This window comes from Gorilla gorilla, chromosome 1 (genome assembly GCF_029281585.2).
Source record: "Gorilla gorilla gorilla isolate KB3781 chromosome 1, NHGRI_mGorGor1-v2.1_pri, whole genome shotgun sequence".
Classification (NCBI taxonomy): Eukaryota; Metazoa; Chordata; class Mammalia; order Primates; family Hominidae; genus Gorilla; species Gorilla gorilla.
The window spans coordinates 194,216,856-194,230,349 of record NC_073224.2 but is presented as its reverse complement, the minus strand read 5'-3'; the positions used below and the strand labels follow the sequence as shown (position 1 = coordinate 194,230,349).

Below are 13,494 nucleotides of genomic sequence, written 5' to 3'. Positions count from 1 at the left end.
TAAAAACCATAAAATTCAAATAAGACTAAACCTTATTTCTCAAAATATGTTCCCTGAAACACTTCCACAAGATATTCTGCAAATATCCACAGAACAAAGCAAGGGTGGTTATGTTCAAGTGAATTTGAGAGACTTGACACAAAGATTCATAAAGTACATTATTGTACTAAATTCTGTAAAGAAGTCCTGTGGTAAAGAAACTAATTTAACCTGGTTTAACCCAGATTTCCCTGAATATAGTTGACCAGGGAAACTCAAGTTACTCAATTCCTATTAACAGTGCAAAAAATTAGTATTCCATGGAAATTAATTCGGAAAAAGCTGGCCTAACCTGTAAGTCTAGGGCATAACACACTTTGTACTTCACTTTCCCAGCACTTAACACATTGTAACATAACTGACTATTTATTTCTCGTATTCCTCACTGCAATGTAGCCTCCTTGAGAGCAGTGGCTGTATATGTTGAGTTTGTTCTTGTTTCTGCCTGGCATGGTGTCTGATCCATACTTACATACTAAGAAGTCTGTATTTGTGAATGAATAAATGAGCTAATGAACAAATACATGACAGAACAGTGACTCAATGAAGATGCAACCTCCTGTCTCCTACCTTTCTCTTCTCTCCTCTTACTATAAGCATAATTGTGTCAACCCAGGAACTGAGGGAATGAGGGAACACTGGGGAATTCACCTAGGCAGTGACTGGATGGGTCACTGGAGATGTTAGGTGGAGAAGACAGCTGGTATGGTAAGAAAATTGGCTTCATTTAGCAAATAAGTAAATTGAATGAAATATTGACGATAATGGAAGCAAAGTCTTTTTTTTTTTTTTTTTGAGACGGAGCCTCGCTCTGTCACGCAGGCTGGAGTGCAGTGGCGTGATCTTGGCTCACTGCAGCCTCGGCTTCCTGGGTTCAAGCGATTCTCCTGCTTCAGCCTCCAGAGTAGCTGGGATTATAGGCGCCTGCCACCACGCCCAGCTAACTTTTGTAATTTTAGTAGAGACGGGGTTTCACCATGTTGGCCAAGCTGGTCTTGAACTCCTGACCTAGCAATCCACCCGCCTCGGCCTCCCCAAGTGCTGGGATTACCGGCGTGAGACACCGCGCCCGGCGGAGGCAAAGTCTTTAACTGACAGAAAAGGTATTTACAACATGGAAAGGGAGAAGGTCTGAAAAAACCTGGTGTACTAGAATTGGAGCTATCATTATGAATTCATGGTTTTACAATATAACTGCACAAATAGATATAGAAATATTTACAGATGAATATGTGTGTGAAAACCTGTTTACATACATACATTTCCTAGCTCTGTTTACTGAGGGTGGCTATGAGGTAGAAGGTGGTGAATCAACTCCAGACAAGATTGAAGACTAGCTGAAACAGGGAAGAGGCGAAAGCAACTCTCTGTAAGACACACCCACCAGTGCCGTCAGTTTACCATTGCCAGTGGCAACACCCAGAAGTTACTGTCCTTTCCATGGCAACAACCCAGAAGTACCACCCTTTTTCTAGAAAATTCTGAATAACCCACCACTTAATTTGCACATAATTAAAAGTAGGTATAAATGACTGCAGAACTGCCTCTGAGCTGCTACTCTCAACACACTGTCTATGGAGTAGCCCCGCTCTGCAGAAGTAGTTACAGAGCTGTAACACTGCCACCTCAATAAGGTTGTTTTCTTCTACCACCAGCTTGCTCTTAAATTCCATCCTGAGCAAGGCCAAGAACATTCCTGGGCTAAGCCCAATTTGGGGCTCTCCTGCCCTGCTACAGCTAGAAGCAGCAACATCCAAGTAGCATTTAGTACTCTAAGTGTGTACATCTTGGTTTCTAAATACTGTCCTTCACCAAAAGGAAATAAGGCTTCTTGAAGAAATGGCTGATTCCAGGGCTAAAGCAGAAAAAGTATAAGATAAACTGAAAATATTTCTGCCAGAAAATAAAGAAATGCTGAATGAATGACAGTAATGTATCAAAAGGACACAGGAGGGATTTCCATTTCCAGACATAATAGATCAATTGTTACCAAACTTGCCCTCTGACCCTAAAGACCTAGAAAACTAGATAAAACATGAAACAAAACTTTTAGGCATTAGGCCAGCTGCGGTGATGGCTCACGCCTGTAATCCCAGCACTTTGGGAGGCTGAGGTGGGCAGATCACTTGAGGTCAGGAGTTTGAGACCAGCTGGCCAACATGGCAAAACCCTGTCTCTACTAAAAATACAAAAATTAGCTGGGTGTGGTGGTGCGCACCTGTAATCTCAGCTACCTGGGAGGCTGAGGCACAAGAATCGCTCGAATCCAGGAAGTGGAGGCTGCAGTGAGCCAAGACTGCCCCACTGCACTCCAGCCTGGGAGACAGAGTGAGACATCGTCTCAACAAACAAACAAACAAACAAAAAACCTCTCAGACATTAGATAACGGGCAATGTAAAACTGTAATCCCTGAGAAAATGAAACAAAGTAAACACAGCCAGCTAGACTTTATGCCTGGAGGGGCTTTTTGAAAACAGGTACACAGAAGGGGATCTCAAGCAGTGCATGATAGTCAGCTGATACAGGAGACAGAGATCAGAGTTTGGTACAGTATAGAGGTCCCCTTCAGTCTTTGACTGAATACTACTAATCTATGCATGCTAAGGTGAGATTCCGTGGGTACAGGCAAAGGACAACTAATGGGAGGAGTTGTAAGCTGAGCAATTCCTAGAGCTCACACAAGGCTATGAGATATTTGAGTTCTGACCAACCAAAGTGAAGATAATTTGTTGAACACCTGGGGCAATCAGCAGAGACCCAAAAAGAGTCATGCTTTAGTAATAGGGATAAACTAGATCTAAAGGAAGGGCTACTCTAGACCTTCCCTACAAAGCCTTAAAACAAGTCTCAAGCTGGGTACCGTGGCATGTATCTGTAGTCCCAGCTTACTTGGAAGGCTAAATTGGGAGGATTACTTAAGTCCGGGAGTTTGCGTCTAGCCTGGACAATACAGCAAGATCTCATCTCTGAAAAAAAATTTTTAATAATTTTTTTTTTCCAGGACGGAGTTTCACTCTTGTTGCCCAGGCTGGAGTGCAATTGCATGATCCCAGCTCACTGCAACCTCTGCCTTCCAGGTTGAAACGATTCTCCTCCCTCAGCCCCCCAAGTAGCTGGGATTACAGGCATGCACCAACCTGCCCAGCTAATTTTGTATTTTATTAGTAGAGACAGGGTTTCACCATGTTGGCCAGGCTGATCTCGAACTCCTTACCTCAGTGATCCACCCATCTTGGCCTCCCAAAGTGCTGGGATTATAGGTGTGAGCCACTGCACCCAGCCTAAATAATTTTTTTAAGTCTCAAAAATATCAGTCTGATTTGCAAATAATTGAATTATTTAACAAAAAGAAATTCAACACTTAAAAGAAGAAAACAAAATCCAAATACTCAGCAGCATAATATTTACAATGTCTACCATCTAATCAAAAGTTAATAGAAATGTGGAGAAGCCAGAAAAAATGTTACTCAAACCAGGAATTTAAAAAGTCAACAAGGCACCATAGTGCATGTCTGTAGTACTAGTTACTCAGGAGGCTGAAGCAGAAAGACCACTTGAGCTTAGGAGTTTGATGCCACCCTGAGCAACACAGCAAAACCTTGTCTCTAAAATTTTACAAGTCAACAGATACATATCCAAACATGACAGAGATGATGAAATTAGAAAAGACTTTAGGCTGGGCACAGTGGCTTACGCCTGTAATCCCAGCACTTTTGGAGGCCGAGGCGGGTGGATCACGAGGTCAGGAGATCGAGACCATCCTGGCTAACACGGTGAAACCCCATCCCTACTAAAAATACAAAAAATTAGCCAGGCGTGGTGGTGGGCACCTGTAGTCCCAGCTACTTGGGAGGTTGAGGCAGGAGAATGGCGTGAACCTGGGAGGCGGAGCTTGCAGTGAGCCAAGATCGTGCCACTGCACTCCAGCCTGGGTGACAGAGCAAGACTCCGTATCAAAAAAAAAAAAAAAAAGACATGACTTTAAAACTAATATTATTAATTGTTTGGGGAGCTAAAGGAAAATATGAACATGATGAGGAGAGAAACAGAAGACATAAGAAAACAGATCTTCTAGAGCTAAAAAATACAATATCTAAAATGAAAAATTCCATAGATGGGATTGGACACTGTGAACTAGAAGTTTGGATACTCTAAAGGATTAATAAACTTGAAGACAGAGCAAAACAAACTAGACAAACTGAAGCATAGAGAGAAAAAAGAGTGGGAAAAACTTAGCAGAGCCTCAATGGCTGTGGGACAATATTGGGTGGTCTTACATATATATATATAATTGGAATCCCAGAAAGACAAGAGAATATTTGAAAAAATATGGCAGAAAACATTCCAACTTGATTAAAGCTATAATCCCACAGATTCAAGAAGTTCAATGAATTCCAAAAAGGTTAAACAAAAATAACAAGGCACATCATAATCAAATTACTGAAGACCCATGATGAAGAGAAAATCTTAAAAGCTGCGGAAGAAAAAACACGTTACATATGGAGGAACAAAGACAAAAATTACTACTGACTACTTGTCATAAAAAAATCTAAGAGGAAATTAAAAAACATCTTCAGGGTGATTATTTTATTTTATTTTTACTTTTTTTTTTTTTGAGATGGAGTCTCACTCTGTCGCCCAGGCTGGAGTGCAGTGGCACGATCACGGCTCACTACAAGCTCCACCTCCCAGGTTCACGCCATTCTCCTGCCTCAGCCTCCCAAGTGGCTAGGACTACAGACACCAGCCACCACGCCCAGCTCATTTTTTGTACTTTTAGCAGAGACAGGGTTTCACTGTGTTAGCCAGGATGCTCTCAATCTCCTGACCTCGTGATCTGCCCGCCTCAGCCTCCCAAAGTGCTGGAGTAACAGGCGTGAGCCACTGCGCCCAGCCCAGGGTGATTAAAGATAAAAAAAAGCAACCTAGGGCCAGGCGCGGTGGCTCACATCTGTAATCCCAGCACTTTGGGAGGCCAAGGCAGGTGGATTACCTGAGGCCAGGAGTTCAAGACCAACCAGCCTGGCCAACATGGTGAAACCCCGTCTTTAGGAATAATACAAAAATTAACCAAGTGTGGTGGCACACACCTGTAATACCAGCTACTCAGGAGGCTAAGGCAGGACAATCACTTGAACCTGGGAGGCAGACATTGCAGTGAGCCAAAATCGCACCACTGCACTCCAGCCTGGGTGATGAGAGTGAAACTCACCTCCAAACAAAAAAAAAAAAAAAAAAAAAAGCAACCTAACATTCTATACCCAGCAAACTATCTTTCAAAAATGAAGGAGAGTCTGAGCGCGGTGGCTCACGCCTGTAATCCCAGCACTTTGGGAGGCCAAGGCAGGTAGATCACCTGAAGTCAGTAGTTTGAGACCAGCCTGGCCAACATGGCAAAACCCTGTCTCTACTAAAACAATACAAAAATTAGCTGGGCGTGGTGGTGGGTACCTGTAATCTCAGCTACTTGGGAGGCTGAGGCAGGAGAACTGCTTGAACCCGAGAGGCAGAGGTTGTAGTGATCAGAGCTCGTGCCGCTGCACTCCAGCCTGGGCAACAGAGCAAGACTCCATCTCAAAAAAAAAAGGAGAAAAAAAAGACAGTTTCAGAAAATGAAAGCTAAGAGAAGTTCATCACCATCACCACCAGACCTGCACTGGAAGAAATATTAAGAGAAGCTCTTTGGCTGGGTGTGGTGGCTCACAATTGTAATCCCAGCCCTTTGGGAGGCCAAGACAGGCAGATCACGAGGTCAGGAGCTCGAGACCATCCTGGCTAACACGGTGAAACCCCGTCTCTACTAAAAATACAAAAAATTAGCCAGGCATGGCGGCATGTGCCTGTAGTCCCAGCTACTCGGGAGGCTGAGGCAGGAGAATGGTGTGAACCCGGGAAGCAGAACTTGCACTGAGCCGAGATCGTGCCACTGCACTCCAGCCTGGGCGACAGAGAGAGACTCCATCTCAAAAAAAAAAAAAAAAAAAGAGAAGCTCTTTGAGCTAAGAAAACATGATGTGAGATAGAAATGCAATTCTACACAAAAGAGTTAATAGAACTAGAAATAGTAAACATATGGGTAATTATAAAAGACATTCTCAGCTGGGTGCGGTGGCTCACGCCTGTAATCCCAGCACTTTGGGAGGCTGAGGAGGGCAGATCACGAGGTCAGGAGATCATGATGGAACCCCATCTCTACTAAAAATACAAAAAAATTAGCTGGGCATGGTGGCATGCGCCTGTTGTCCCAGCTACTCGGGAGGCTAAGACAGGAGAATTGCTTGAACCCGGGAGGCGGAGGTTGCAGTGAGCCGAGATCACGCTACTGCACTCTAGCCTGGCGAAAGAGAGCAAGACTCCGTCTAAAAAAAAAAAAAAAGAGAGAGAAGCTCTTTGAGCTAAGAAAACATGATGTGAGATAGAAATGCAATTCTACACAAGAGTTAATAGAACTAGAAATAGTAAACATGGGTAATTATAAAAGACATTCTCAGCTGGGCGCGGTGGCTCACGCCTGTAATCCCAGCACTTTGGGAGGCTGAGGAGGGCAGATCACGAGGTCAGGAGATCATGATGGAACCCCATCTCTACTAAAAATACAAAAAAATTAGCTGGGCATGGTGGCATGCGCCTGTTGTCCCAGCTACTCGGGAGGCTAAAACAGGAGAATTGCTTGAACCTGGGAGGCGGAGGTTGCAGTGAGCCGAGATCACGCTACTGCAGTCTAGCCTGGCGAAAGACAGCAAGACTCCATCTAAAAAAAAAAAAAAAGGGATTACAGGCGTGAGCCACCGCACCCAGCCAGTTGTGGTCTGTTTTTTTGTTTGTTTGTTTGTTTTGAGATGGAGTGCAGTGGTGCGATCTCAGCTCACTGCAAGCTCTGCCTCCCGGGTTCATGCCATTCTCCTGCCTCAGCCTCCCGTGTAGCTGGGACTACAGGCACCCGCCACCATGCCCAGCTAATTTTTTGTATTTTTAGTAGAGACAGGGTTTCACCGTGTTAGCCAGGGTGGTCTCGATCTCCTGACCTCATGATCCGCCTGCCTCGGCCTCCCAAAGTGCTGGGATTACAGGCGTGAGCCACCGCGCCTGGCCCTGTGGTCTATTTTTTAATTCAGTTTGACAATCGCTGACTTTAAATGGCTTTTAGAGTTTATACTATTTATATTCTATGTAATTACAAATATGGTCAGTTTGTAGACTCCTATTTTGCTGTTTGTTTGTTCTTGTTCTTTTTCTTGAGACAGCCTTGGTCTGTTGCTCAGGCTGGCGGTGCAGTGGCTTGATCTCGTCTCGCTGCAACCTCTGCCTCCCAGGTTCAAGTGATTCTCCTGACTCAGCCTCCTGAGTAGCTGAGATTACAGGTTCCTGCCACCATCCCTCCTAATTTTTGTATTTTTTGTAAAGCTGAGGTTTCACCATGTTGGTCAGGCCGGTCTAGAACTCCTGACCTTGAGTGATTCCCCCCACCCTGGCCTCCCAAAGTGCTGGGATTATAGGTGTGAGACACCATGCCTGGCCTTGCCATTTGTTTTCTGTTTATGAAATCCATTCTTTGATTCTTTTTTCCTCTTTTCGTCTTTATGTTGATTTTTTTAGTATTCCATTTTATCTCTTTTATTGTCTAGTTAGCTACATTTCTTCACCTTTTTTCTTGGTGATTGCTTTAGAGTTTTGTGGGTGGAAAAAACATACTCAACATGTTTTCTACTCTGATCTCACATCACAACAATCATCAACACAGAAAACTTCTGTGACTAAATGTGTGTGGGTTTTCCCCTACACATTAAGCAGCAGATACCAGCTACGTGTCCTCTAATTCAATTAAATTCTTATACTGTTTACCTGGAGATAGCCTCAGACCCCACAGGTTGAGGGCTCAGTCCCCAAGACTGCCCCCTCCTTCAGGCACTATTCCAAGTCCAAGCCTCTGGAACTTCTGACCAACTGGCTCCAAGTTGGGGTTCTCACAACACCCTCTTTGGAGGCTGTTAATTTGCTAGAGTGGCTCACAGAACTCAGGGAAACACTTACTTATGTTTATCAGGTTATTATAAGGGATATTTCAAATGATACAGATGAAGAGATGCATATGGGGAGGTATGGGGGTATGGCATGGTACTTCTATGCCCTCTCTGTTTATGCCACCCTCTAAGAACCGCCAGGTGTTCAACTATCAGGAAGTTCTCCGAACTCAGTCCTTTTGGGTTTTTTTGTTTTGTTTTTGTTTTTGTTTTTTAGACGGAGTCTTGCTCTGTCACCAGGCTGGAGTGAAATGTTGCGATCTAGGCTCACTGCAACCTCCACCTCCCGGGTTCAAGCAATTCTCCTGCCTCAGCCTCCCAAGTAGCTGGGACTACAGGCACGCACCGCCACGCCCAGCTAATTTTTGTATTTTTAGTAGAGACGGGGTTTCACCATGTTGGCCAGGATGGTCTTGATCTCCCTCAGCCTCCCAAAGTGCTGGGATTACAGGTGTGAGCCACCACTTCAGGGCTGGTTTTTCTGGAGACTTTATTACATAGGCATGATTGATTAAATCATTGGGCATCCACTTAACCTTCAGCTCCTCTCCCCTCCCTGGAAGTCAGGGGATGGGACTGAAAGTTCTAATTCTGTAATCATGCCTTGGTCTTTCTGGTGAGCAGCCCTAATTCTGAAGCTAACTATGGGCTTCCATCCATCAGTCAACATTAGAAAAGGGCATCACTTTGGATATTCTCAGGATGTTAGGAGTTGTATGCCAGGAAATGGGTTGAAGGCTGTGTACTTCATAATATCACAGGTTTACATTATGTATTTTTAGTGTATCAAATCCACAATATCATACTGTATCACTTGAAAGTAAGGAACTTACAAAAATATACTTTTGCCAAGCACAGCGGCTCACGCCTGTAATCCAGCACTCTGGGAGACAGAGGCGGGTGGATCACCTGAGGTCAGGAGTTCAAGACCAGCCTAGCCAACATGGTGAAACCCTGTCTCTACCAAAAATACAAAAATTAGCCAGGCGTGGTGGTGCACACCTGTAGACCCTGCTACTCGGGAGGCTGAGGCAGGTGAATCACTTGAACCCAGGAGGCAGAGGTTGCAGTGAGCTGACATTGTACCACTGCACTCTAGCCTGGGTGACAGAGCGAGACTCCGTCTCAAAACAAACAAACAAACAAACAAACAAACAAACAAACAAAAACAGACCACAACTGGCTGGGTGCAGTGGCTCACGCCTATAATCCTAGCACTTTGGGAGGCCGAGGTGGGTGGATCCCGAGGTCAGGAGATGGAGACCATCCCAGCCAACATGGTGAAACCCCATCTCTACTAAAATAGAAAAGAAAAACAAAATTAGCCAGGCATGGTGGCGGGCGCTTGTAGTCCCAGCTACTATGGAGGCTGAGGCAGGGAATTGCTTGAACCTGGGAGGCGGAGGTTGTAGTGAGCCAAGATCACGCCATTGCACTTCAGCCTGGCAACAGAGTGAAGACTCCGTCTCAAAAAAAAAAAAACAAAAAAAACCAGACCACAACTATGTGCTGTCTAGAAGTGCAGTTTGTAAAGACACAGAAGTAGAAGGAAAGAAAAAGATAAAATATACCATGAAAACACTAATGAAAAGAAAGCTTAGAGGCTGGGTGCAATGGCTCACACCTGTAATCCTAGCACTTTGGGAGGCCAAGGTGGGCAGATCACTTGAGGTCAGGAGTTTGAGACCAGTCTGGCCAACACGGCAAAACCCCATCTCTACTAAAAATACAAAAAGTAGCTGGGTGTTGTGGCACATGCCTGTAATCCCAGCTACGTGGGTGGTTGAGGCACAAGAATCGCTTGAACCCAGGAGACAGAGGTTGCAGTGAGCTGTGATCATGCCACTGTACTCTAGCCTAGGGGTCAGAGTAAGACTCTGTCACAAAAAAAAAAAAAAAGTAGACTTCAGTATAAAGAATATTACCAGAGATAAAAATCAAAGAATCCATTCATTAAGAAGACATAATAAACTCAATGGGTACGTATCTAATAATGGATCTTCAAAATATGTGAAGCTAAACCTGACAGAAATGAAAGGAGAAACAGACAAATCCATAATTATAGATGGACATTCCAACACTCCTTTTTTAAAAACTGACAGAACAATTGTGCAAGTAGGACAGACAAGGGAAGATCTGAATGACACTAAAAAACCAACTTGAGGCCAGGAGTGGTGGCTTACACCTGTAATCCCAGCACTTTGGGAGGCCGAGTCGGGTGGATTGCTTGAGGTCATGAGTTCGAGACCAGTCTGGCCAGCATGGTGAAACCCTGGCTCTACTAAAAAAATACAAAAATCAACCAGGCATGGTGGCGCATGCCTGTAATCCCAGCTACTCGGGAGGCTGAGGCAGGAGAATCACTTGAACCCGGGAGGCCAAGTTTGCAGTGAGCTGAGCAGCCTGGTGACTGAGCAAGACGACGTCTTAAAAAAAAAAAAAAAAAAAAAAAAAGCAACCAACTTGACTTAATGGACATTAGAACACCACATTCAACAACAGCAGAATACAAATTCTTTTCAGATGTACATGACGTATTAATAAGACAGAAGCAATACAAAATATGTTTTCTGATTATAATAGAAATAAATTAGAAGTCAATAATAAAAGATTTATCTGGAAAATCCCCACATATTTTTAAATTAAATAACGTTGTTCTTACAACCCATTAGTCAAACAAGAAATTACCAGAAAAATTTAAAAAAGAAAAAAAAGGCCGGGCACGGTGGGCTCATGCCTGTAATCCCAGCACTTTGGGAGGCCAAGGCAGGAGGATCACGAGGTCAGGAGATCGAGACCATCCTGGCTAACATGGTGAAACCCTGTCTCTACTAAAAATACAACAAAAATTAGCCAGGCATGGTGGCGGGCGTCTGCAGTCCCAGCTACTGGAAGGCTGAGGCAGGAGAATGGCGTGAACCCAGGAGGCGGAGCTTGTAGTGAGCCCAGATCGCACCACTGCACTCCAGCCTGGGTGACAGAGACTCTGTCTCAAAAAAAAAAAGAAAAAAAAAATATATATATATATTATATATATATTTTTATATATATTATATATATATTTATATATTATATATATATTTATATATATTATATATATATTTATATATTATATATATATTTATATATATTATATATATATATTATATATATATTTATATATATTATATATATATAATATATATATATTTATATATATTATATATATATATTATATATATATTTATATATATTATATATATATTTATATATATTATATATATATTTATATATATTATATATATATTTATATATATTATATATATATTTATATATATTATATATATATATTTATATATTATATATATATTTATATATATTATATATATATTTATATATATTATATATATATTTATATATATTATATATATATTTATATATATTATATATATATATTTATATATATTATATATATATATTTATATATATTATATATATATATTTATATATATTATATATATATATTTATATATATTATATATATATATTTATATATTATATATATATATATTTATATATATTATATATATATATATTTATATATATTATATATATATATTTTTATATATATATACACCACCCACCTTGGGCTCCCAAAGTGCTGGGTTTACAGGCATGTGCCACCACACCTGACTAAAAAATATTTTAATATAAATGCCAACTAATTAAAAGGCAACATATCAAAATATGTGGGATGAAATTAAAGCAGTGCTTGAAGAGAATTTACAGTTTCTATTATAGAAAAAGGAAGGTCTAAAATCGATCATCTAAGCTTCCACTTTAAGAATCTAGAAAAAAAGAGCTGAGATTGTTGGGATTTGGGGAGCGCAGTGGCTCCGAAAGATCTGTAATGCCAGTGCTTTGGGATGCCAAGGCAGGAGAATCGCTTAAGACCAGGAGTTTGAGATCAGTCTGGGTTACATAGCGAGACCCTAACCATAGAAAAAAAAAAATTCAGCTGGGTGCAGTGGCTCATGCCTGTAATCCCAGCACTTTGGGAGGCTGAGGCGGGCGGATCACCTGAGGTCGGGAGTTCGAAACCAGCCTGACCAACATAGAGAAACCCCGTCTCCACTAAAAATACAAAACTAGCCAGGTATGGTGGCGCATGCCTGAAATCCCAGCTACTCAAGAGGTTGAGGCAGGAGAACTGCTTGAACCCAGGAGGCGGAGGTTGTGGTGAGGTGAGATGGTGCCACTGCACTCCAGCTTGGGCAACAAAAGAAAAACTCCGTTTCAAAAAAAAAAAATTACTCTTTTGAGAGAGGGTCTCTTGCTGTTACCGAGGCTGGAGCACAATGGCTTGATCACAGCTCACTGCATCCTTGACCTCCTAGGCTCAAGTGATCCTCCCACCTCATCCCCCTGAGTAGCTAGAACCACAGGTGCATACCACCATGCCCAACTAATTTTGTTATTTATTATATAGACAGTCTCACTATGCTGTTCACGCTGGTCTTGAACTCCTGGGCTCAAGCTATCCTCTCATCTTGGCTTCCCAAAGTGCTGGGATTACAGGCGTGGGCCACCACGCCCAGCAGTACAAAAAAAGTTTTTTTTTTAATTAACTGGGCAGGAGTTCAATGTTACAGTGAGCTATGATTATATCAGTGCACTCCAGCTGGGCAACAGAGCAAGACCCTGTCTCTTAAAAAATTAAAAAATAAATAATCTAGAAAAAGAAGAGCAAACTCAATCAAAAACAAATAGGAAAAACGGAAAAATAAGAACAGAAATCAATAAAACAGAAAATTGACAATAGAAGAAAAGCAGTGACACCAAAAGTTTCTTCTTTGGAAAGAAAAAAGGGGAAAAAAATCCACGAATGATCAATATCATGAGTGAAAAAGAGTGCATCACCATAGATCTTACAGACATTAAAAGAATATCAGGATACTAAATATCTGAAATCATCCAACCTACCTCTTCAAAGGAATATTTTTCTACAGTATGAAGAGCATCTTGGGTCTCATTCCATCCTCCAATAGAATAGATGCAGTCATTGAGTGCAGCCACACCAAGATATGCTCTCCTGGTTCCCATTGGAGGAAGTGGAGACCAACGCTTAGAAAGTGGATCATAGACTTCAAAAGAACGAAGTTCTATTCCTTCATTGCTGATGCCTCCAATTACATAAATTAAACCTGGAAGTGGAATATTTTTGCTCAGATGCTACAGATAGTGAGATACAAATAATGATGAAAAGTAATGATTGTGATCTATGTTTCCAATGCCGATGCTATGTTTAATCTAGGGCTTACAATATTATTTAAGAGAGAAAATCAACTTTGTCAAGTTTATCACCTCACTATTCAGCAAGTTGCAAAAAATTAGTGGAATTAATTTAAAATAGCATTGAGTTTTCAAAGAACTTGAAATAATCTGTCAGCTAAG

At 41.8% G+C, this 13,494-nt stretch overlaps 1 protein-coding gene across 5 annotated transcripts in view; it reads right to left on the bottom strand.

The window, feature by feature from the left end:
- The window catches only part of IPP (intracisternal A particle-promoted polypeptide), a 58,846-nt gene that overhangs the window by 13,344 nt on the left and 32,008 nt on the right, over window positions 1-13,494 (bottom strand). For 3 of the 5 annotated variants that reach the window (XM_055347644.2, XM_055347666.2, XM_055347674.2), the window contains exon 8: window positions 13,024-13,244. In XM_055347644.2, the coding sequence (XP_055203619.2) occupies window positions 13,024-13,244 (221 nt within the window). Of the gene's footprint in view, window positions 1-5,296; window positions 6,792-6,988; window positions 10,488-13,023; window positions 13,245-13,494 lie in introns of those variants that run through there. The other 2 variants (XM_055347668.2, XM_055347649.2) reach the window with 2 other exon arrangements.